At 43.6% G+C, this 26,601-nt stretch overlaps 1 protein-coding gene across 11 annotated transcripts in view; it reads left to right on the forward strand.

The window, feature by feature from the left end:
• The window catches only part of DYNC2H1 (dynein cytoplasmic 2 heavy chain 1), a 278,032-nt gene that overhangs the window by 235,270 nt on the left and 16,161 nt on the right, over positions 1 to 26,601 (forward strand). For 8 of the 11 annotated variants that reach the window (XM_084842673.1, XM_084842676.1, XM_084842677.1 and 5 more), the window contains 3 exons: positions 4,512 to 4,621; positions 11,035 to 11,116; positions 21,910 to 22,026. In XM_084842673.1, coding sequence (XP_084698799.1) covers positions 4,512 to 4,621; positions 11,035 to 11,116; positions 21,910 to 22,026 — 309 coding nt within the window. Of the gene's footprint in view, positions 1 to 4,511; positions 4,622 to 6,830; positions 7,009 to 10,726; positions 10,804 to 11,034; positions 11,117 to 11,228; positions 11,401 to 21,909; positions 22,027 to 26,601 lie in introns of those variants that run through there. The other 3 variants (XM_084842679.1, XM_084842683.1, XM_084842682.1) reach the window with 3 other exon arrangements.

Genomic DNA, 26,601 nt, shown 5'->3' on the forward strand with positions numbered 1-26,601 from the left:
ACGGGGAATACCATTGCTTTAACTATGTGGACCTTTGTTGTCAGTGTGATGTCTCTGCTCTTCACTATTTTATCAAGGCTTGTCATTGCTGTCCTCCCAAGAAGTAAACGTCTTCTGATTTCCTGGCTGCAGTCAGCGTCTGCAGTAATCTTTGCACCTAGAAAGACAAAGTCTGTCACTGCCTCCATGTTTTCTCCCTCTATTTGCCAGTTCTCAATCAAGCTGGTTGCCATAATCTTGGTTTTTTTGAGGTTTAACTGCAACCCAGCTTTTGCACTTTCTTCTTTCACCTTTGTCATGAGGTTCCTCAGCTCCTCCTCGCTTTCAGCCATCAAAGTGGTATCATCTGCATATCGGAGATTGTTAATGTTTCTTCCAGCGATTTGAACTCCAGCCTTTGCTTCATCAAGCCCAGCACGTTGCATGATGTGCTGTGCGTACAAGTTGAATAGGTAGGGTGAGAGTATACAACCCTGCCATACTCCTTTCCCAGTCTTAAACCAGTCCGTTGATCCATGGTCTGTTCTTACCGTTGCTACTTGGTTGTTATACAGATTCCTCAGGAGGCAGACAAGATGACTTGGTATCCCCATCCCACCAAGAACTTGCCACAATTTGTTATGATCCACACAGTCAAAGGCTTCAGAATAGTCAATAAAACAGAAATAGATGTTTTTCTGAAACTCCCTGGTGTTCTCCATTATCCAGTGGATATTGGCAATTTGGTCTCTAGTTCCTCTGCCTTTTCTAAACCCAGCTTGTACATCTGGCAATTCTCGTTCCATGACTTGCTGGAGTCGACCTTGCAAGATCTTGAGCATTACCTTACTGGCATGTGAAATAAGTGCCACTGTTCGATAGTTTGAACATTCTTTGGTGCTTCCCTTTTTTGGTATAGGGATATAAGTTGATTTTTTCCAATCTGGTGGCCATTCTTGTGTTTTCCAAATTTGCTGGCATATGGCATGCATCACCTTGACAGCATCATCTTGCAAGATTTTAAACAGTTCAGCTGGGATACCGTCATCTCCTGCTGCCTTGTCATTAGCAATGCTTCTTAAGGCCCATTCCACTTCACTCTTCAGGATGTCTGGCTCTAGCTCCCTGACCACACCGTCAAATCTATCCCTGATATTATTATCCTTCCTATACAGATCTTCCGTATATTCTTGTCACCTTTTCTTGATCTCTTCTGCTTCTGTTAGGTCCTTGCCATCTTTGTTTTTGATCATACCCATTTTTGCCTGGAATTTACCTCTGATGTTTCTAATTTTCTGGAAGAGGTCTCTTGTCCTTCCTATTCTATTATCTTCTTCCGCTTCCGCGCATTGCTTGTTTAAAAATAAGTCCTTATCTCTTCTGGCTCACCTCTGGAATTTTGCATTTAATTGGGCATATCTCCCCCTATCACTGTTGCCTTTTGCTTTCCTTCTTTCTTGGGCTGCTTCCAGTGTCTCAGCAGACAGCCATCTTGCCTTCTTGGTTTTCTTTTTCTTTGGGACTTTTTTGTTGCCGCCTCCTGAACAAAGTTGCGAACTTCTGTCCATAGTTCTTCCAGGACCCTATCTACTAAATCTAGTCCCTTAAATCTATTCTTCACCTGCACTGCATATTCATGAGGAATATTAGTGAGCTCATATCTAACTGATCTGTGGGTCTTCCCTATTCTCTTTAGTCTAATTCTATATTGTGCAATAAGAAGTTCGTGATCTGAACTACAATCAGCTCCAGGTCTTGTTTTTACCAGCTGCATAGATGTCCGCCACCTTTGGCTACAAAGGATGTAGTCAACCTGATTTTGGTGTCGACTGTCTGGTGAAGTCCATGTATAAAGTCATCTCTTAGGTTGTTGGAAGAGAGTGTTTGTTATGTGCAGTGAGTTGTCTTGGCAAAATTCTATCAGCCTATGTCCTGCTTCATTTTGTTCTCCCAGACCATGGTTGCCCGTAATTCCAGGTGTCGTTTGACTACCCACCTTATCATTCCAGTCTCCTGTAATGAAAATAACATCTTTTTTTGGCGTACTATCCAGTAGGTGCTGCAGATCCTCATAGAACTGATCTACTTCTGCTTCTTCAGCAGTTGGGGCGTATATTTGGATCACTGTGATGTTAAATGGCTTACCCTGAATTCGAATTGAGATCATTCTGTCATTTTTTGGACTGTATCCAAGCACTGCTTTAGCCACTTTATTATTAATTATGAAGGCTACTCCATTTCTTCTGTGGTCTCTTGTCCACAATAGTAGATCTGGTGGTCATTTGATGTGAAATGGCCCATTCCAGCCCATTTCAGTTCACTGACACCCAAACTGTCTATATTTAATCTTGACATCTCCCCAATAACCACATCCAATTTGCCCTGGCTCATAGATCTTACATTCCAGGTACCTATGGTGTGTTGATCTTTAGAACATCGGATTCGTCGTTCACCACCAGCACCATTGGCTGCTAGCCGTCCTTTCAGCTTTGAGCTAGCTGTGTCATCACATCTGGGGCTAGTTGAACTGCATGTATCTGAGGAAAGCTTGTAGCATCCCTCGCTAACCTCAGCTCATTCTCAGCTTTAGCCTTCCTGACTCCATCCCTGCAATTCTGTGCTACCTGCCTGTACTCTTCCTTTGTAGCTTGGCCTACCTTCCACTTTCTATATGTGTCCTTGTTTGTTTTCAGGTTGTGTGTGTGTGTGTGAATGATACGTATTTATTAAAACTGTGTGGCTTTGCAGCTGTTCTGTTTTACAACATACAGTGAGCTCATACACAAACCATTACACAGGTGAGCTTTTTGTTTGTAGATAGCTCACCATCTTTATTTCACATGCAAAATAGTAATGAGGTAGCAGTATTATGATTAGTTATTTATAACTTTGAATATAATGTATGAAATAAGAATTAAAATTGTGGCAAAAATTGTTTTATCTAGAGCAGTATGCATTCAAGAAGTTATTAACATATTTTCTAATGTACTTTGTACCAAGAAGTGATACAAACTGCCAGTACAGACAAAACCAGATGGCCACTTTAAATTTCTGTAGCAGCTCATAGCTCTGAGAAGCTGGTTTGTTTCCAGGAAATCCCATTCATAAAAACCTGACTGTGTTTCATTTCACTAAGCCACATTCGTGTTGACATGAAACAATTGATTTCCAGATAATCCTTGAAGATCTTATGTGTTGTCTATTACCTTTAGATATCTGAAATATAGTTCCCATTCCATCATGACAGAAGTCTTTCAGTATGCCCTCTGTCTTTTTACCATTTTGAAGAAGAAAAGGGAGATCTGAGCGATTCTAGAGCTAAAGTGACTAAACAACATTCTTAAAGAAACATTTCAGGAAGTCAGTACTGATGAATGTTAAGAGGGAAGCAGGTGCTTGTTCCTGTGTTAGTCCCATGAAAAACTTCTAAGGTTCTCTTACAACAGCCTTCCCCAACCAGGTACCCTCCTGATGCGTTAGACTACTTCTCTCAGCATCCCCAAGCCAGCCCAACACATATGGAGGGGACCAGGTTGGGGAAGGGTATCTTATAACAAGCAATATTAGTTCAGGTTTCTTCCTCTCATACATCTGCACCCACAGTACCAGTAACCAAGAAGATGGTGACCTTAGTGGCACACCTTTCATAGGGAAGAGAGTTTACAGTATTTCTTAACAGCCTTTACAATCACATATCAGGACGTTCTAAATAGCTGGGCTGCTCTGACATATCTCAAGCATAAATCCCTGTTTTCTCAAGCATCTGTTTGTTGGTTTTTATTTGGGAGTCCAGCTAAATACCAGTGTAGGCAGGGTCTTTCTTTCTGAGGATAGGAAATGAAAGTTTCTTTCCTAGCAGAGGCAGTCCACAGTTCGTATTGTCATTTTAATTTTGTGTGATTTATATTTTCATTTTGAGCTGTCTTCAGTTTGATTTTATCATAGAAGATGGGGAAGAAATGTCTAAAGAAATAAAACTGTCTAATTTGGGGAACTGATAGTAGCATTTTGTATGGAGACTATGCATGCTTGAGTGAAAATGCAGTCCACATTGGGCCTTCACTCTTCTTCCTTCTGATGTTAAGGGGGTGAGTTCCCATGTGATACACTTCCCTTCTGACATTTCCCAGAATGGGGGTTCAAGGGTAAAACAAAACATCCTTATTCTCCACATGACAGCCACTGTACATGAACATCTCCCTATATAAGCTGGGAACGGCCTTATGAGTAAAAAAATCCTTGCAGCATTGTGCATCAAGTTAATCTGAATGGGCCCTTAGTCACAGTCCAGACATGCAAAGTAAACTATCAAATCAACTTCAAAATACATATTATCTTTTGCCTCCAAAGCTACAATCCTGTGCATGGTTACACACTAATTCCCACTGAATTCAGTGGAGCATATGTATTATATAACTGTATATAGGATTGGTGACAAAATATGACCACTGGTACCTGTTCAAAATTCAAGACAATTTATGACAAGTAAGCTAGGTGATTTTCTCAATTCATGTATGATGTTGTCTTTGTAGAATTGGGTAAGTAAAGCGGAAAAGCAGACCTTGCTCTCAGATACTCTCGACCTTGCAGAACTCTTCCACCCAGACACATTTCTAAATGCCCTACGACAAGAGACGGCAAGGTAAGTGAACTGGTTGCCATGCCATTTTAAGAACTTGTTAGTACCACTGTCATTCTTTTATTGATTTCTGATTACCTCACTTTTACTGTCCACGGGAAGGCTAAATTGTATAGTTTTCTTTTGTAGGAAGCCCAGGTGGTCCCTCTCTGCCCATCTTCTACCATCTTGTTAAAACATTTTTATTTGCACAGACTTTTAACTTGCCTACATAAAGATTCATATTGCTGGTCCTATTCTTTTTTTTGGTTTTAAGTTGCTGTAATTATCTCTGTTTTATTAAAGTTTAGGTCAAAGATTTTGGAAATTCTGGGTTGGATCTAGGATCTGCCTTCCATGGATGGAAGGGTTTCACTGATGGAAGGTGCCTCTGCCCAATTTTCAGGGACCCCCCTCTTCTGCCCCTCCCCTATACCACAACTCACCCCATTCAGCAGTATCCTCCAACACTCTGTGTATCATTTTTAGAGGGCTGGATGGGCTACTGTGGGGAGTGAGCAGTGATGTCTGCTTCCACCAGCCCAATTTCACGTATCTAAAGCTCGATCCAACCTTTAAGTTTTATGTTTAATGTGAACTGCCTTGACCATTGTTTTTAGTCATGGAAAAAGGGCATTTTGGGTAACATTTTAAAATGTTTTTAATGTTTAGTATTGTATTATTTTGTTACTTTTAAAGTATTTTTGTTACAGTGTTATTTGTTTTTATCATTGTAAACCTCCCTGAGGGCATTTTCCAGTTGGGCAGTATACAAAGCTAATAAACAAACAAACAAACAAACAAAATATAAATCTCCTAAAATAAAGAAATATACAAACTATTAGTTGCAAAACTAGTAAAGCACCAGGCCTTCATAACTTATCAACCTAATGACATGTATGATAACCCATTATAAACCTTCTATTTTTACTGACTTCCTAGGATTGCAAAAACGAAGTGGGGGTCGGGGTCGGGGAGGAAGTAAGTCAAGCACTGTTAGACCACCACTGTTGCTGGTGGGCTGCATTTGGCGTGGTGGGTCAGAAGCCTGCAGTACACCATTCTCCCCAGCAATAGGGTTTTTCTTCTGGAAGCAGCCACAGCATCATCTTTGATGTCCTTATTACAATGGATGAATCCATTTTTAAAAAAAAAACTTTAAAAACAGTTGTTCTGACTTTTAACCACCAAGAATAGAATGACTTAATGAGATCTAGGCAGTATTTTTTAATGGTTCCATAGCAAGGAATGTCGAGGGAAGCAGAACAAAGGTTTTAACAGTTAAAATTTAACCAGTGCCAAAAGGGTGCCATAGCCAAAGAGGAAAATGACATCACAGAATTCAAAGTGCAGAGACAGAATGTAGTCTGGACTTGATACAAGATAAAACAGAAATTCCAGTCAAGTGTAAATGTCAAAGAACAGAGCAGTTCTAACCAAGCTTACTTTGATATGCATTTCATTCATTTCACTGGGACTTACGTATTTGTAAGAATAGCTTTTAAAGATGTTTAGGAACCCCTCTGCTCTTAAAGATGCTTATATTACACTCAAGTGAGTGTGTTTGGGGAGGTGTTTAAAAGAAAAGACATTTTGGGAAAGAACAGTTTAAAGTGGAGAAGCAGTAAAGGAGCAGTACTTATCTGCATGGTGGTTGCCCTCTGCTGGACTAGATGGGCCTTTGTTCTGATCCAGTAGGGCATTAACCCCAGCATTGACAACATACAAGAAATACATATGATAATACTGGCAGATAACACTGCCCCAAAATTGTAGGGTTGGTTCACTCAGTATCAGTGCAGCAATGGAAGCAGTCTCTGGCCAATCAAGTATAAAGTCATCGTTAATCAATTAAAATGAAAACATATGGAGACCAATGGTTGCAGTTCCCGTGCCAAGCAACAGTAGCTTTGATGCAACGTAGGTCAGGCTCCCACCTTCTCTGTTAGCAGATTCTAGTTAAATCTCAGAATTTCTAATCATTAGAGCAAGAAACTGGGAATACCATGAGGAGAATCCTTAGGGAAAAGGTTTGAGTGGTGCCAGAAAATAAAAAAAACGCGATGTGGGGCATACCATTTTTGTGGAAAAAATGTTCAATTAAATATAGGCATGTTAATTAGGTATTCAGATCAAAAAGATGTTCTAGAAGATGGAGATCATACTGTGTAACATTCTTACTCAGACTGTAATATTGTTTGAAATAATGCAGCATCTTATTTTTCATTGACAGAAGTATTACTTTATTTTATGGAATGCTGCATTTTCCTGACTCACACGGAGGGCATTCTCCACCTCAGGATGGCAACTCCTCCTGAAGCTTGTAGGCAGGATCCACATTTAATTTTATCTCTCTGGAGTGAGGAGCCGTCCTGTCTCCCAGACCAGCCCTACTGAATGAGCAGAGCAGTTAGGTCGGGCTGGAGCTCTACAGAACTTAGCCTACATCTTGGTTTCACTTTTGTTTTCCCATATGTAGGAAAATTCCTTTTTCTCCCTTTATTCTTTTCTATTCCCTTCTCATAATCTTAATCCTTCTCTCTGTCTCTTTCTCTCTCTCTCCATTGCCTTCCTATCTCCTTCTCCCATCCAGCAGTAGCTAGAGCCAGGGAAACAAGTTAGTAGGGGGAAGGGCTCAACTTCCACAGCTCTTCAGTTGAGGCTTAGCTAGAGCCCACAATGATTGCTCTATTCAGGTGAGATGCTTCGTCAGCGGGAAAAAGAACGAACAGCAGCAGCGTCCACATGGTGCCAGGAATTGGTGCGGCCTGCTTTAGGTGTGATGTGGCCAGAAGACGATGATGCTATGAGGGTGTTCCTTCCTGCTCCCCAGGGCCGCAGAAGGCCCATGCCACTGCCACCACTCCACTCAGAAGATTGGAAAGTAGAGTGAGCCTCACTGGAGAAAATCAAGCAATCACACGATTTGGCTAATAAGCCAATTCTCTGCCAGCTAAGATTATAGATCAGCTGAAAATCCCAGTGGTTGATGCCCTTATTGCAGCACTGACCTCCTCAGCAGCCCTGCCTTCCTATGGAGAAAAGCAGGCCTAAAGATCCTTGCAGGAAATGAGTAGAAGCCATTGTACACACAGGATTTGAGGCATTGGCTGCTGCATTCAGGACATCAGCAACTAATTCCTTTTACACTAGGGTGGCTTACTTGTGGGCACAGGAATTGTTAGGCTCGGATTTGATCCCTAAACCCGTTAAGGATGGATTGAAGGAAATCTCACATACAGCAGCCCTGCTGGCTGACTCTTCCTTGAATGTGATCCAGTCTGGAGCCAGAGCCATGGCGGCCAATATACTCACGAGATATAACATATGATTCAGGAACTTTTACGTGGACCTGGGCTCCCAGATTAAGCTGGCCACTTTTGCCTTCACAGGTGCCCAACTTTTTGTGGAATCATTCAGTAAGGTGGAAAATATGGAAAAAGAAAAGATGCTTCCTTCAAAGAAGGAGGAACAGAAATAAAAATCACAAGAGTCCTTTAATCCAAACAGATGCATGCACAGACCAAACCAACAGTGGTTACAAGCCCCAGAGGCAGAGCTTCATCAGAGCCTCAGTGTACAGACAGCACCCAAGTCACACTGAAATGCCTCAAGGACCACAGATTTCTGGTGAACATGAGGAAGAGTGCCTTATGCCCCACTCAGCAACTAAAACACCTGGGAGTAATACTGAACACCACTAAGTTCAAGATGTTTCTCACAAAAGAACTGGTAGTGTCCATTCACTCATGGAGAACAGCAGACCTGATGGCCCTGGCTTAGCTATTGGGGATGATGGTGTCATGTCAGGGTTGCTGAATTGGTCAAGATTTCACTCACACCAACTCCAGAATTCATTGCTTCCATTCTAGAACCATATTGCCATATTGCCTCTCGCATGCACAGACAAATGGACATTCCAGAATGAGTACATCAGGAACAGGAATGGTGGCTGGACCAGACAGGGTTCCAAGAAGGAATGAGCATTGAAGATTTAGAAAGAGTCATCATAGTCACAGATGCCAGCCTCCTGGGGGAGGTGGGGGGAGGATCTGACACAGATTGGCTTAGGCAGTCCGGAGCCAAAAGAAATAATAGTGCAGCATCAGCTGGTTCAAACTAAGAGCCATCCAGTGGCTAGCCCTGAAGAACTTCAGTCAGGAGGTAAGAGGGGTGCATGTCCTCATCAGAACAGAACATGTGTTGGCCAACGCCTATGTGAACAAGAAGGGAGGAGTTTGTTCAAAATTTCTCAGTAAGGAGACCCACAAGCTACTGACATGGGCAAACACTTTCAATCCATCAAAGCAAAACACTTAGCAGGGACTTCCAATGAGGTGGCAGATTGACTCAGTAGGATATCTGTCAGGGAATCGAAATGGACACTCAATCCACATATTTTCAGGTCAATCATGTTCTGGTTTGGGGTTCCAATCATAGAGCTGTTCTCTATCAGATAGAATGTTCAAGTACCCAAGTACATGACAAAGCTTTCTGACCCTGGCGCCAACGGGATGGATGCTGTCTTGATGGACAGAGAGTCTACTCTATGCTTCCGCCCCGCCCCATGCTGATCCTTTTGCAGGTGCTCAAGAAGATCAAATGCACAAGGGTGATAGTCTTTCTAATTGCTCCATACTGGTATCATGGTCTTTGGTTCTCATACCTCCTGGAATTGGCAGATACAAATTATTGGAAACTTCCTTGTCTCAGGGACCAGTATGTCATCTACAGCCAGGACTCTTCCATCTCACAGCCTGGATGTTGAATGCTTGTGGCTGAGGCAGATGGGATATATGGGTGAGGTCCTGCAGTCTGTTGTCATTGCAAAAACTGTCTACTAATAAGGTTTACAGCATTACCTGGAAGACCTTCTTAACATGGTGCACAAAGACGGGAAAACACGTGTTGCTGGGAAAGATAAAGGTGATCCTAGAATTTCTTCAAGAAGGATTAAACAAGGGCCTGAGCACTAACACTATCAGGAGGAAGGCATCAGCTCTCAACTGCATCCTGGATTGCAGGGGGGAAAATGTCACTATCTTCTCACCTCCACTATAAGTACTTCCTAAAAAGGATGTTGTTGTTAAATCCACCTACAATACACAGATTCCCCATTTGGAATTTGAATTGTGTATTGACAGCATTTGCTGGGGGCTCCATTTGAGTCGACGGCCACATGTTCCTTGAAACTCTTCACATTAAAAGTGATTTTTTTCTGGTGGCTCTTTCCTCCACCAGCAGGTGTCTGAGTTGGGGGCTCTTTCATCAGATCCACAACTATCTGTCTTTGATTTGGACCAGGTGGTTCTTAGACCAGACTCCTCCTTTATTCCTAAAGTCAACTCCCAAGAGGCTTCCTTACATTCCTTCTGCCCAAATCCTGTTCATCCTCAGGAGAAATGTTGGAATAGGTTAAATGTGCACTGGGCATTTCGATTTTACTTGGATAGGGTCTCCAAGTTTAGAAGATCAGGAAACTCCATGGGAAATAAGGTCTCTAAGTCTGTCATTTCCTGATGGTTAAGGGAATGTATCATGGAGGCATTTAAGGCCTTGGGGAAGCCACCTCCAGGGGAATCATGGTCCATTCTGTTAGGGTAATAGCTACATTGGCAGCCCTTAGAAGAAGTTCTTCTGTAGAAGAGATTTGTCAGACAGCCACTTGGACTTCCATACCTTATCTCTGCAAAACATTATAAAGTTGACAGGTATACTTCTGCATCAGTGGCTTTGGGGAGGTGTGTGATCCAGGGAATGGTAGTTCAATAGCATGCTGTTCTCAGAAGCCCACCAGTAGTTTACAAAGCTCTGAAATAACCTAAGGTGGAGAATGCCCTCCATGTGACTTCAGATAAAAAGGAAATTCGTACCCTGAATTTCAGTTTTCTGTGTCCCGTGGAGGGCATTTGGCCTACCTCTTCTTCCAATCAGGCATGCAGGAAACAGAATGTGGATAGCTAAATGTAAAATCTTTAAATTATTGATAGTTTAGAGGCTTCTGCCATCTCCACACACATGGGGTGGTAGTCAGCTTCTGGGAATTCTGCTTAAATTCTATTTCTTTTGATTTCTGTCAGTAGTCTGACATGCGCCATCAGCATAGTTAGTTTGTCTGTTTTCTACTAGGTAAGTGAGGGTTGAGGAGCATTCACTCTTTCCAGTCCAGTCTGAGAAAGAGGACAGCTGCTCCTCCTGGAGAGAGAAAATTTCAGTGTGGACCCTGCCTTCAAGCTCCAGGAAGAAGTGCCATCCTGAGGTGAAGAATGCCCTCTGTGGGACCCAGAAATCTGATATTCATGGTAAGAATTTCCTCTTTTTCTCCTATTCTGATTTTTTTAATTCCCATTCTCTGCAGATGAATCTGATCTTTTAAAATTTGTACACTTGGTAGTGTAATACAACATTTAGATTTTCATTTTCTTTCTCTCATCTAGGGTGATGAGCTCTTCAGTGGACAGCCTAAAATTTACAGCATCCTGGAAGGGTCAAATAAGAGAAGCAAAGCTCCAAGTTCAGGTATTATGCACTTTCAAATTTCGTATCATTTGCTCAAGCTTCTGCCCATCTATATATCTGTAAAATAAAAACCAGGTTTAATATTTGTTCATTTCCTTAACTGGACTTACAGCCGGCTCCATTCGAAGAGCATGGTGTGGGCAACAAAATGCTGATTAACCTACCCTATCATCTCCTTTCTCTGGGAACCAAAAGCCAGTTAGAATAAAGATGTCTTTCACCACTTCTAGAAGACAAACAGGCAAGTCTTCAGGGGAGTATAGGAGTCACTCAAATGTCACTAGGAACCCTTGTTGTAGCCAAGCCAAACTCTGCTCCTTTAAGATGTTTCTGACCAGGAAGTGGCTCCATTGTAAAAGGCAATTGCTAAAAGGTAAAGCATTAGCAGTGTTTAGTCCTGGTGGTAATAGGAGCCTGGCAGCAGGCACCAGCTTCTTTAAATGGTGGAGAGAGAGAAGTAATTCTAGAAGGAATAAGTAGCACTTCTAAGGCTGGCAGACGCCGTGGGAAATAGCATTATATGCACAACAAGAAGATGTTTAAATTAGAAGAAACTGACTAAGAAAAAGACACCAGTGACAGGAGCAAAGGAATTCATTGTGCGTTATTGAAGGCTGGGTCTTGCAGATTATAAATCTTGGATGAGGATTGTCTAAAGGTACAAACCTACATTTTAGTCAGTCAGATTTCTAATACAATTTTATCAATGTATCTTTAAAGGTCATCTAATAAAATTTGGGGTCATTGGAAGACAATTTGAAGTGCAGATGCCCAACTTTACAGCTTGGTCCAGAGGGATTACCATCCCTGAAATGGATGATTAGTTCAGCAGATAACCTCAAGGCATGATTAGGGGAGCAGTTCTTCCTAATACTGTGATGAATTTTTGATTCAAAATCAATTTGTACATAATTATATCTTGCTTAATGACATTTAGAATTACTTGTACAGAAACTCTTTCCTGACAATCTCATACCCACATGGAAATGCACTGACCGACCTGTCAGTGTCCATTCATGCCTCTTGTGGTATTTTAAATCACTGGGAAATCAAGGAGGAAGAGTTCTTGTAAAGGACATTTTGACAGTACTATGAATTTAGTTAAAACAATATAAAGACTTTAGGGAAAATGTAGCAAAGTAATATTGTAAGGTAGTCACCCAGGTTTTGCAGACATCTATGAGATATGCTGCTTATACATAGCTGACTTTTGATCAAAAAATATTAAAAGCATATAAACACTTATTATTTAGATCCGTGGGGCTTGCATAACTCAGTGAAGCCATAAGCTATGCCGTGCAGGGCCACCCAAGATGGACAGGTCATGGCAGAGAGTTCTGACAAAATGTGGTCCAGTGGAGAAGGAAATGGCAACCCACTCCAGTATTCTTGCCAAGAAAACCCCATGGAATGTATCACAAGGCTAAAAGAGATGACGCCAGAAGATGTGCCCCTCAGGTCGGAAGGTGTCCAATATACTACTGGGGAAGAGCAGAGGGAATTTCAAATTAGTGCCAGAAAGAGTGAAGCGGCTGGGCCAAAGCCAAAAGGACACTCAGCTGTGGATGTGTCTGGTGGTGAAAAGAAAATCCGATGCTGTAAAGAACAATATTGTTTAGGAACCTGGAATGTCAGATCAATGAATCAAGGTAAGCTGGAGGTGGTCAAACATGAGATGGCAAGATTGAACATCGACATCTTGGGAATCAGCAAACTCAAATGGACAAGCATGGGCGAATTAGTTCAGGTGACCATTATATCTACTACTGTGGGCAACAATCCCTTAGAAGAAATGGAGTAGCACTCATAGTCAACAAAAGGGTGGGAAAAGCAGTACTGGGGTACAATCTCAAAAACGATAGAATGATCTCAGTACGAATCCAAGGCAAACCATTCAACATCACAGTAATTCAAGTCTATGCCCCAACTACTGATGCCAAAGAAGCTGAGGTTGATCGGTTCTATGAAGACCTACAACACCTTGTAGAACTAACACAAAAAAAAGATGTCCTCTTCATCATAGGGGAATGGAATGCTAAAGTAGAAAGTCAAGAAATCACCGGGATAAGAGGCAAACATGGCCTTGGTGTACAAAATGAAGCAGGACAAAGGCTAATAGAGTTTTGTCAAGAGAACACGCTGATCATAGCAAACACTCTTTTCCAACAGCACAAGAGGTGACTCTACCCATGGACATCACCAGATGGTCAATATCGAAATCAGATTGATTATGTCCTTTGCAGCCAAAGATGGAGAAGCTCTATACAGTCAGTAAAAACAAGACCCGGAGCTGACTGTGGCTCAGATCATGAGCTTCTTGTTGCAAAATTTCGGCTTAAATTGAAGAAAGTAGGGAAAACCACTAAACCATTGAGGTATGACCTAAATCATATCTCTTATGAATATACAGTGGAGGTGAGGAATAGATTTCAGGGATGAGACCTGATAGACAGAGTGCCTGAGGAACTATGGACGGAGGTCCGTAACATTGTTCAGCAACATTTAGGCAGCAACTCAATCCATCCCAAAGAAAAAGAAATGCAAGAAAGCCAAGTGGCTGTCTGATGAGGCTTTACAAGTAGCTGAGGAAAGAAGGGAAGCGAAAAGCAAGGGAGAAAGGGGAAGATATATCCAACTGAATGCAGAGTTCCAGAGAATAGCAAGGAGAGACAGAAGGCCTTCTTAAATGAACAATGGAAAGAAATCGAGGAAAACAACAGAATGGGAAAGACTAGAGATCTTTTCAAGAAAATTGGAGATCTCAAGGGAACATTTTGTGCAAAGATGGCCATGATAAAGGATAAAGAAGGCAGGGAACTAACAGAAGCAGATGAGATTAAGAAGAGGTGGAAAGAATACACAGAAGAACTACACAGGAAATATCTGAATGTCCCTGATAGCCATGATAGTGCGGTCACTGAACTTGAGCCGGACATCCTCGAGAGTGAAGTTAAGTGGGCCTTAGGAAGCATTCCTAACAACAAAGCTAGCAGAGATGACAGTCTTCCAGCTGAGCTATTTAAAATCCTAGATGATGATGCTGTTAAAGTGCTGCACTCAATATGCCATCAAATTTGGAACACTCAACAGTGGCCACAAGACTGGAAAAGGTCAGTTTACATTCCAGTTCCAAAAAAGGGCAATGCCAAAGAGTGTTCAAACTACTGTACAATTGCTCATTTCACATGCCAGCAAGGTGATGCTCAAAATCCTACAAGCTAGGCTTCAGCAGTATGTCAATCGAGAACTACCGGAAGGAGGCAGAGGAACTAGAGATCAAATCGCCAACATTCGCTGGATCATGGAGAAAGCAAGAGAATTCCAGAAAAACGTCTATTTCTGCTTCATTGACTACGCTAAAGCCTTTGATTGTGTGGCTCACAACAAACTCTGGCAAATTCTTAAAGAGATGGGAGTACCAGACCACCTTACCTGTCTCCTGAGAAATCTGTACGAGGGTCAAGAAGCAACAGTAAGAACCAGACATGGAACAACCAATTGTTTCAAAATTGGGAAAGGAGTACAACAAGGCTGCATATTGTCGCCCTGCTTATTTAACTTATATGCAGAGTACATTATGAGAAACTCCGGGTTGGATGAATCACAGGTCGGAATTAAGATTGCCGGGAGAATTCTCAACAACCTCAGATATGCAGACGATACCACCCTAATGGCAGAAAGTGAAGATCTAAAGAACCTCTAGTTGAGGGTGAAAGAGGAGAGTGCAAAAGCTGGTTTGAAACTCACCATTAAAAAAACGAAGATCATGGCATCTGGCCCCATCACTTCCTGGCATATAGAAGGGGAAGAAATGGAAGCAGTGACAGAATTTATTTTCTTGGGCTCCAAGATCACCGCAGACGGTGACTGTAGCCATGAAATTAAAAGACGCTTGCTCCTTGGGAGGACAGCTATGGCACACCTAGACAGCATAGTAAGAAGCAGAGACATCACCTTGCCAATGAAGGTCCGTCTAATCAAAGCTATGGTTTTCCCAGTAGCAATGTATGGCTGTGAGAGCTGGACTATAAGGAAGGCTGAGCGCCGAAGAATTGATGCTTTCGAACTGTGGTGCTGGAGAAGACTCTTAACGAGTCCCCTGGACTGCAAGGAGGTCCAATCAGTCCATCCTAAAGGAAATCAACCCTGAGTGCTCATTGGGAGGACAGATACTGAAGCTGAAGCTCAAATATTTTGGCCACCTAATGCGAAGAGAAAAATCCCTGGAAAATACCCTGATGCTGGGAAAGATTGAAGGCAAAAGGAGAAGGGGATGGCAGAGGATGAGATGGCTAGATAGCATCTCCGATGCAATGAATATGAACTTGAGCACACTCCAGAAGAGAGCGGAGGACAGGAAGGCCTGGCGTGCTATGGTCCATGGGGTCACGAAGAGTCAGACATGACTTAATGACTGAACAACAACGTATGGATAAGCATGAAACGTGCTTCCTAGTGGTTTGCCCATTAGGACATGATAGCACGTAATAATCATAAAACTCCTGCTGTGGAGAACTTTAACTCTGAAACTAAGAGTTATTTTATAATGTGTCGAGCTGTTTGAAAAAAAGCTCGAGATAAACATGATCTCATTTCTCTGATCATGAAGTTTAAAGCTGCATTCCGTGTTCTGGCAAGGAGGCATCCACAATGGGTTATGCCCTATCACCACCCAAGGCTTTTGCCTAGTTCTTCTCTCTAGCCCTTCCTCTCTCCAGTTTGTTTCCTGACTTGGCCCATTGCAGAACTTGCAAACAACCTCATTGTTTCTACTGCTCCTTTTTTGCTAATACTACTGAAATGCTCCTCAGGCTTTCTCTCTGAATTTCTCCGTCTGTTTCTGTGTGACTGCCTATGCAATCACAGGAGGCTACCAATCAAGAAAGGCAGATGGTCAGACATATCCGAATCCTCCAGCGAAGCAGCCGGGGTGCTCTATGACCATCACCACCATAGACAGTAGCTCCAAGGCAAGCTCCCTGAGGCCCTCACAGGCTAACCTGTTAGCTCTGCTGTAGGTGCAACAGGCAGCCAAAGCCAAGCTCTGCAGGGGATGTGGGTGACTGCTCCCCCCCTCCCTAGAGCAGTCTTTTTGCACCCACCATTCTGAAAGCCGCCTGGTTATACATCTTGAGGAACTCCATGCAGCTCCTAACCTGAGGGCACCAGCAGACCAAGCCACCCAGTCATGTAAGTCTCAAGGGACCCATGGTTATGGATAGGCAGGAAGAAGGGTCTGTTGGAGATGGTGTCTTTGAACTCCCGGCTGCTTCCTTGCAATTTCTGGCTCAGAAGCCAAGCACCCCACTTCAGTGCTGCAGCACTTGTATGGCCCTATATAGGGCCTCTGTCACCATTACCAGTCAGGCTGAGGTTTTCCCACCAATTTCCAGCCCTTTGCCAACCAGGGCTCCAGACAAACCAGACAACCTTGTATCTAAAATAGAAGAAGCAGTTTTATCTGTGCTTTCTGGGCAGTGAGTTCCCCTGCAGTCTACTCCTGCTATATCTTGTTCTTGGCTTCACACCCAGATGGCTCTCTCATTTGACTCCCCTGCCCGTCCTGCCCCCATCACCAAACACATCAGAAAGCAGATCCATCACTCCTCTAAGTCACTTCAGCAAGCACCACACTCAGAGGAGTGTCCTGACCCAAGGGAGGTTACTGAGGCAAAAACGCGTACATCCAACTCAACCAAATTGGTCCATACTGAATCAGACTTGTCCAGATCCTCTTTCAGGCTAACAGTGTGGTAAGGTAAAGAAGAAGGAGAGTGGTTTGACACAGAAGTGTTAGAAGAAGCTACCACCACTAGATTATTTAACCCTGATTATTTTTTCCCTTTCCTAGTGATTGCCTTAGAAATGAAGGATGCTCTAAAGGATTCTGACAAACCAACATTAAAACGAGCAATCTTTTTACTAGCCCTTATGACAGCATGGCTATCGGGTGCCATTAATCCTAAAGATGGGGATTCCCCCCATAGGGACCCAGGTCAGGGATGTTCCAAAGCAGTGCTAAAAAGAGCACATGAGACGGCGGCCTTGGCACTTAGAGCCTCCTCCGCTTCCTTGTTCTTCATGAGTGCCTTTCTCTCTTAGATAGAGGATCTCCTGGATGACAAGGACTTGGACAGGTCTGCACTATACCAAGAGCTAGTTCAGTTGTACAAGTTCCTCTCCTTCATTGCAGATGCAACTCAGGACATAGTAATTTACACAGCTAGATATTGAGTGCCATTGCCAGGCACTTGCTGTGGCTACCTCATTGGGTTGTAGATGCCTACTCTAAAAGGAATTTGGAATCCACTTCCTTTAAAGAACACATGTCTTTGGGGAGGAGGCCTTAAAAGACATCCTAGTTGAGATGAAGGATAAAAAGAAGGCAATGCCCACTTCATTTAGAAGGACAATAGAAAATCCTCTTCCAAGACGTTTCCTTCCTTTCATCCTAGCAGGGCCTCCTTTCAGCCCTCCTTTTGTTCCCGCAGTTTTAGAAACTTTAGACATGTCTGGACTGGATCCCAATTTCCAAGCTGCAGTCAGTCTTTCTTTTCCAACAGAGCTCCTCCCACCTCCAATCTGCCTAGCAGCACTTCTGAGTGCTCTGCACCTCAGGTGGGTCGGGGGGGAGGCGATTAAGCCTTTTTCAGTTGGCCTAGGAAATCACGGCCACAGACAATTTGACTATGCAAACAATAAGGCATAGATATCTGATAGATTTCACTTCAACACCAGAGCCAAGGTTCCTGATTTCTTCAGGCTCATGCTCTAGCGAGAAACAGAGGCTCATGCTCTAGCGAGAAACCCTGCTGATTCAGTTCTCCCTTCAGCAGGGATGTTGGGATGTGGATCAGACTGCACAGTGTCTCACAAAGCATGGTTTTCTGATAAACTAAAAAAAGAGCCATCTGGCTCTGGCACAGAGAATGGTGCATCTGCGGGGCCACAATCAACACAGCACAGGATCTCATGTTTCTGTCCCTGGAACGCATTCACAAACTGCAGGAAGTGGCCCATCTCAGGACAGCAAAAAAGGAAGTTGTCATGATGCTCGCCCATCTCCTAGGCTTCATGATATCTTGCCTAGGGATCCTTCCATGGGCCAGATTGTATTCATAGCCTCTACAGTGGCTTCCATTACCATAGCAGGACCACATTGCTCACAAGAAATGCCCACTTCCACCTTTGGTTAGGAAATCCCTAATTTGGTGCGGGTAGTCTTCTCACCTGCAGAAGTGCCTCAACTTAAGGATCCTTCACGGATCACTGTAATCACAGACGCCACCCTATATAGCTGGGGCACACACTGCCATGACAAAATTATACAGGGTGCCTGGTCCTCCCAGGATGAGATTCACAGCATAAACTGGTTGGAGCTAAGAGTGATCCACCTAGCTGTGAAGCATTTTGCTCCCTGCCTTCAGAACAAACATGTATTAGTGTACGCAGACAATACCACTGCAGAGGTGCATCTGAGTAGACAAGGTGGGACACGGTCCTGCGTCTTTCATCAAGAAGCAGCCAACTTTCTGCACTTGGGCAGAGAAAAATCTCCTGTCTATTCCAGTTCAGTACTTATAGAGTACGCTGAACATGCACGCTGACTTCCTCAGCTGGACATCAATCGATCCGGAGGAATGGTCTGGATCAAGTACTCTCCATCCAGCAGAGACTGAGGCCAGTGCTAGTGGATCTCTTTTCTACTCGTAACAACAACCTCTCCAGATACTTCTCCAGGTTCCTCACACTAGGAGCCAAAGGACAAGATGTACTGACATCTCCCTGGCAGAGAGGACACCTCTATGCCTTTCCCCCCATCTCTCTCTTTGCCAGAGTGCTACAGAAGGTCATCAGGAACATGCAGAGGTAGTTCTGGTGGCTCCACATTGGCTCTGGTGGCCGTGGTTCTCAGCAATCCTGCAAATGGTACTCAGCGATCCTTGGTTCTTTCTGGTTGTCTCTCACCTCCTACATCAGGGCCTAGTTGTGCATCCGGACCCAGGGTGACTGCACCTAGCTGCCTGGATTCTGAACAGCAAAACTAGAGTATCCTACTGAAGTCATTGACACTTTGCTCTTTTCCAGACACTCGTCCACAAACAGTATTTATGAGTCAACATGGAAAGCCTTCATAAGATGGGGCAGGAGAAAAAGCATCAGCTACAAGCAGGCAGGCCTTAAAGATGTCCTTCGCTTCCTGCAAGCTTTGCCCCTAAGTTTGGTCCTTTCCCACCACAGCCGAACACATCTGCGGCCGCGTGCACATGTTAAATGTTTTCTGAGATTAGTTACTCTACTGAACCTGCCTGTAATGCACCAGTTCCCAACCTGAAGCCTGCAGATTCTGCTTTCTTCTCTTACCAAAACTCCCTACAGACTTCTCAGACGGATCTATCTTAACCTACTTTCCCCAGAGGTGGTGTTCCTGATAATAATTACATCTGCCAGACAGATCTCAGAACAAGCAGCCCTTTCTGTGAGAGATCACCTTTGAGATCAACTTTGTGTTTTTCATAAGGATTACCTATTACTCCAGCCCGATCTTTCCTTCACCCCCAAAGTCTGCTCGACATTTCACCAATCTCAAGACATTCTCTTGCCATCCTTCTGACCCAAGCTTTCATACCCCTCTGAGAAGGCTGGCATAAGTGGGATGTGCCTAGAGCTGTAAAAGTTTATATCATTTGAACAGCTGGCTTCTGCAAATCAGACCCCTTATTTATCTCTTTCAATCCCAGAGCTATGGAATTGAAAGCATCTGGAGGAACCCTAGCACAGTGGATCAAGGCATGTTATCGTCACATCATATAAAATTCAGCGAATTCCGAATCCTAGAACAGTTACTGCCCATTCTACTCAGGCAGCAGCCACTTCGACTGCATTTAGCACAAATGCTCCGATGTCAGAAATAAGTAAATCTGCCACCTGGTCCAACACCAATACCTTTGTGAAAAATTAAAAAATTGGCTACTTATGGTTCAGCAGAGGCCACCTTTGGGCAGAGAGTGCTGCAGCAGGTCGTACCTTCATCTTAAGTCTCAGCCTTTTCCCTCCCACATTCTACTGATTGGCTTGTGCACAGCCCGTCATGGATGCCTCCTTAATAGAACAGGAAACAGAACATTAGATACTCACTATGAAGGCTCCTTCCTGTTCTAAGCAAAGGAGACATCCACATCGCACCCCAAATTTACAGAGGCTCAGTCATATGGGATGCTGAATTTCTTAAACCATCTATGCACATCCAGTTTTTGTCCACCTCTGGGGGGGTGGGGGGGCTCATCAGACTGCTTATATCCTTTTCTACCTTCTTTCTCCTTCCTACTGGTAACAAGCACTTATGGATCCTCAAAGTTATTTTGCCTGTTGCTTGAAACTAACTGGAGAGAGGAGCCAGTCGGAGGGACTAGGTAAAAGCCTGCTCATATGTTCACTGCCTTGCCTGGGGGTGGGGGGGATGACCTGTTGTGGATGCCTCCTGTGCTTAGAGGAAGGAAGAAACCTTCACAGTAAGAATCCAATGTTCCATTCCCACTTAAGGTACCACAGTAACATTTTGTACTCCCATGCTGTCTAAATCATGGAAATAAACTGCTGTATGGTAGGGAAAGTGAGGAAGGAGCCCCTTTTTTCTCTCCCGTTCCCATCCTCTGTTCACCTGCCTGTGCATGCAATAAGCCAATCTAGACTCTCTTTTTGCAGCTGACTAGAAGATAAGCAGCAGCAGGGATAAGCCTATTCACCTCCTCTTTGCTATTCCATGTTGGCATCTTCCAGCAGCCAAGACAAATCTGCCACATCAATTTTCCTGGTTGGCAATAGAAGGTAGTGGGTTGACTTCAGTTTTCTCCAGGACAAGTGACACAGAATTTGACTGAAGCTCCAACAAGAATCCAAAGAGCAATGAAGTTGTACGGTGCGATAAAGTAGAGCCTTCTCCCAGAGATGGCAGATGGTAACAGATGGTTCATTATCTGCATTGCTTTTGAGAAGCGTATTAAAATAGGTTCACTAAATGCTGTGGCTCAAAAATATAGGTCTAAAAAAAATACCGGTTACAAAAAATCATAATTAGTTTTATTATTCCATCTGGCAGAGCTTAATTTCCACTAAAAGTAGGGATAAAGCACTTTGTTCAGAAACTACATGTGTTGCTTTAATGATTAGTTACTAAAACCAAGCTTTCAAAACATGTCGCCCATTGAATAGTACACTGGCAGACTTGTTACCCCAATAGAAGAAACAAAAGGAGCAGTAGATCTTGTAGGGTTTTTTCATGCAGTTAAGATTTCTTTTATTCATTCTCCTTATGCATTATTGCTACACATAGCAGAGAGGGAAACCCTTCAGTGACTTGCAGAAAACATGCAATAGCTCAATCCATTCTTTGAAAGCTAATGTCAAATATCTCAACAGGAAGCCATGCCTATTCTGCAATTTGTTTTTCCTCTTTCTCAGGCATTGCTAATAAATGTTTATTTGGCCCTTACTGTTCTATTTCCATAATTCTAATGTCCTAGTACCTGCCGCTGACATAAATGCTGACATAAACAGGTATTTTTCTCAAGCGTAATAAAGAATGTGAATCCAAACTGTAAGACATGCCCTTTATGTAGAACGTTTTAAAATCACACTTCCTACTCTATTCTGTAATGCTTTCTGCAGATTTATTTTTATATACGTGAACCGTCTAGAGAACTGCTTCAGCTTATGTTATGATACAGTACAATCACTGCTTGCATTTCAGTCTCCAACACACATTTAAAATATTTTATGTCTTTCCATGTCAGGTCAGTGGCCTTCAACTGGAAGGCTGTAGTTTTAATGGAAATCGACTTTCAGAAAACCAGCATGACTCTCCCAGTGTGTCATCTGTGCTCCCTTGTTACATGGCCTGGATTCCTCAGGTACTTCATTATTAAGGGTCCTAAACTTTTAAGTCCTATAACTGGTTTCCTTTGCTATAATATGTTTCCAGTATGATGTCTGACCTGTTTGTTTTAAAAGAGGCCAGATTCCTTGCAGTTTAATAACTATATTCCTGATACTCAAAAGTGAATTTTCTTTTTCTCTAAAGCTACACTTCTGAGGAAAAGGAAATGTGGTTTCATAGATTGCATGGGGTTTAATTTTGGTGTTGCTTCCTAAATGGTATAATACAGATGAATATGTGTAAATAAAGGCATATATTCTCAGCATGGGATAATATAATTTTCATTTCTCAAATATTTTCTCCTAACAGTTAACTAGATGAATAATTAAAGCCATATTGCATAGCAAGCAGGCTTAACCAGCACAGGGCTTTTCCCAGGACTCATGGTGGACATTCCAATATTCTTATCCTTTGGGATTAACCCCTCCTCTTCTGTCAGTAGGCAAGGCAAGTCTTGCTGGTCTCCTCCAGAGGGAGAAGTATCCCTGTTTTGCAGACCAGCCCTGCCTACTGGCAGTACAACAGGGCCTCAGGTGAGCTCTAGGCTCATTGCGTCAGTTGTTTGTTTTTTCTTTATTTTCTTTCAAATATAGGTCTTCTCTGCTCCCTCCCTCCCCTACCCCTTGACAACAAGCAAATTAGGATGGCAGGGGATTACACATAGAGAACAGAGGGAGCAGTTCTTGATTCTTGCCGAGCCTCCCGCCTCCCTCCACAGTGGGACCAGTGAGGCTGCAACGGGGCAGCTTTCCCCCACCTTTTTGAGGCTGGCCGCCGTCACCAATTGTCTGCAATGCAGGCAATTGGAAGAAAGAGAGCCCTGCTGCCTCCTCTCCTTGCAGGGCAGGCAGACAGGTGCTGGATTTAGCATCTCTCTCCTTCTCCACTGAGTGGGAGATTAAGCGCTCCCACTGCTCAGTTGACTCGGCCCATCTCCACCACCAGCAGCCAAGACCGCAGGGCGCTCCAGGAACAAAGTAGATCAGTAGAGGGCATGAGTAGAGCATTTTCTCCCCTCTCCTCCAAGCTCCCAGATCTAAGTGGGGATAGGGCACACCTTGAGTTTGTTCAGTGGGTGCAAGCCCTAGTCCTCAAAAGAAGTGTGGAGGTCTATGACACCTGGGTGGGGTGTAGGCAGGATTCCTCCCACAGGTCTCCCTGCCCCCTGAAGAAGTCCCATATGGGCAAGAAAAGACACAGACTTAGCCATTTGAGGGGCAGATCTCATTGCAAACATAAGAAGGGACAGAGGTCAAGGACCACCTGAGACAGGAAGGGATCTACTTGTACCCACACCTAGACGACATACTGATCCACTCTGGAACCAGAGAAAAGGGGATTCAGGATGTCCAGGCTACTCTGACCTGTCTCCTAGCACATGGCTTCATGGTGAACATACAGAAGAGCTCGTTAGCGCTTGGAACACTTGGGGGTGATCCTGGACGCAAGGGAGTATAGGATGTTCCTCACAGAGGCCAGAAAAGGAAAAATTCTCTAGATGTTGGAGGAAGCAGCACAGACAAACCACATGGACTTGATGTCACTGGCACAGATTCTAGGCTTGATGGTGTCCTATCAGGACCTAGTAAATTGGTCACGTTTTCACACTTGACTTCTGCAGCACTTACTTTGCCCCTTCCAAAGTCACATAGCACACAAGGAACACGGCAAGGTGGAGATTTTCATGGAGGTGCGGACTGCGATAAGTTGGTGGCTGAAGCCCTTCCAGCTAATCTACGGAATGTCACTGCAAACCATGACAGAGTTGTCATCACCACAGATGCCAGCCTGTTTGGTTGGGGAGCTCACACAGAGTCACAAGTGGCTCAGCGTCAGAAGCAATGAAAAGCATAAACCTGCTGGAGATATGAACCATCAAGTTAGCTCTGTTAAAGTTTCAAGACAAAATACAGAATCACCTCGTTCTGGTGCAGATGGACAATGTGGCAGCCAAGGCATTTCTGAACGGACAAGGTGGATTGAAATCAGAGATGTTACACTTGGAGGTGTGTGCAATTCTAGCATGAACAGAACACAATCTGGCATCAATCAAGGCCGAGCACTTGGCAAAGATATCCAAACTCTTGGCCGATTGGCTCAGTTGCAGGGTGGTGCAGGAAGCTGAATGGGCACTTCTCCCAGTGGTATTTCATCAGATTGTCCAAAGATTTGGGTTGCCAGACATAGTTCTCTTTGCCACACCACAAAATGCCAAACTTCTTCGGTTCATGACAAGAGACATTTCTCCAGAAGCAGTAGGAAGAAATGCACTTGTGACACCATGGCCTCCAAGGCTCCTCTATGCTTTTCCACCTCTTCCATATACACCGCAGGTACTTCGGTGTATATGGGAGCTGAGAGCGGACATAATTCTGGTGGCACTTTTTGGCCACACAGACCGTGGTTTCCGGATCTAGTCAACCCCTCCACCCAGGAGTGTTGGAGACTTCCCAACCAGCCATTGACACTGGTTCCTGTGACTCATCCTACATATGTTCTACATATTCTATATACGTTCTACATACATATAGATACATATAGAACATACATATGTTCTATATCTACATACGTCCACATATGTTCCATCTGACAGCTTGGTAGTTGAGTGGAATTGGTTGGGGGGACTATGTTATTCTTCAGAGGTGCTTACAACCCTGTTAGCATCTTGCAAGGCTTCTACCAATAGGGTATATTCCAATACTTGGAGGGCATTTGGGGGTTGGTGTAAGACAGAAAGAAGGAACCCTGAAATAGGACAGGTCCAGGATATTCTTGATTATTTACAGCCTGGCCTCTGAAAAGGTTTAAGCACTAATACACTTAAATAGCAGGCTGCATCCTTGAACAGTATCCTGGGTTGTAGGGATGGAGTGAGTCTGTCTTCCCATCTAGATATCCGCAGGGTTCTAAAAGGGGCGGCATTATTGAATCCCCTTTCTATCCATAGCTTTCCTTCTAGGAATTTAAATTGGGTTCTGGCAATGCTTATGTCCCCTTCATGGATCACTGCCTTTTTGTGGCGAAGGGGCTTGTGTAACTCAATGAAGCTATAAGCTATGCCATGCAGGGCCACCCTGACAGGTCATGGCAGAGAGTTCTGACAAAATGTGGTCCACTGGAGAAGGAAATGGCAACCCGCTCCAGTATTCTTGCCAAGAAAACCCCATGGAACGTATCACAAGGCTAAAAGATATGATGCCGGAAAGTGAGCCCCTCAGGTCGGATGGTGTCTAATATACTACTGGGGAACAGCAGAGGGAATTTCCAAGTAGCGCCAGAAAGAGTGAAGCGGCTGGGCCAAAGCCGAAAGAACACTCAGCTGTGGATGGGTTTGGTGGTGAAAAGAAAATCTGATGCTGTAAAGAACGATATTGTTTAGGAACCTGGAATGTCAGATCAATGAATCAAGGTAAGCTGGAGGTGGTCAAACATGAGATGGCAAGATTGAACATCGACATCTTGGGAATCAGCAAACTAAAATGGACAGGCATGGGCGAATTTAATTCAGGTGACCATTACATCTACTACTATGGGCAAGAATCCCTTAGAAGAAATGGAGTAGCACTCATAGTCAACAAAAGGGTGGGAAAAGCAGTACTGGGGTACAATCTCAAAAACGATAGAATGATCTCAGTACGAGTCCAAGGCAAACCATTCAACATCACAGTAATTCAAGTCTGTGCCCCAACCACTGAGGCCGAAGAAGCTGAAGTTGATCGGTTCTATGAAGACCTACAACACCTTCTAGAACTAACACCAAAAAAAGATGTCCTCTTCATCATAGGGGATTGGAATGCTAAAGTAGGAAGTCAAGAAATCACTGGGATAACAGGCAAGCATGGCCTTGGTGTACAAAATGAAGCACGACAAAGGCTAATAGAGTTCTGTCAAGAGAACACACTGATCATAGCAAACACTCTTTTCCAACAGCACAAGAGGTGACTCTACACATGGACATCACCAGGTGGTCAATATCGAAATCAGATTATGTACTTTGCAGCCAAAGATGGAGAAGCACTATACAGTCAGTAAAAACAAGACCCGGAGCTGACTGTGGCTCAGATCATGAGCTTCTTGTTGCAAAATTTCGGCTTAAATTGAAGAACGTAGGGAAAACCACTAAACCATTGAACCACCTAAATCATATCCCTTATGAATATACAGTGGAGGTGAGGAATAGATTTCAGGGATGAGACCTGATAGACAGAGTGCCTGAGGAACTATGGACGGAGGTCCGTAACATTGTTCAGGAGGCAGCAATGAAATCCATCCCCAAGAAAAAGAAATGCAAGAAAGCAAAGTGGCTGTCTGAGGAGGCTTTACAAGTAGCTGAGGAAAGAAGGGAAGCGAAAAGCAAAGGCGAAAGGGGAAGATATATCCAACTGAGTGCAGAGTTCCAGAGAATAGCAAGGAGAGACAAGAAGGCCTTCTTAAATGAACAATGCAAAGAAATCGAGGAAAACAATAGAATGGGAAAGGCTAGAGATCTTTTCAAGAAAATTGGAGATCTCAAGGGAACATTTTGTGCAAAGACGGGCATGATAAAGGA

The sequence above is a fragment of the Heloderma suspectum genome, chromosome 3, assembly GCF_057233095.1.
Source record: "Heloderma suspectum isolate Gila_16-S chromosome 3, 16-S_ref, whole genome shotgun sequence".
NCBI classification, from domain to species: Eukaryota; Metazoa; Chordata; class Lepidosauria; order Squamata; family Helodermatidae; genus Heloderma; species Heloderma suspectum.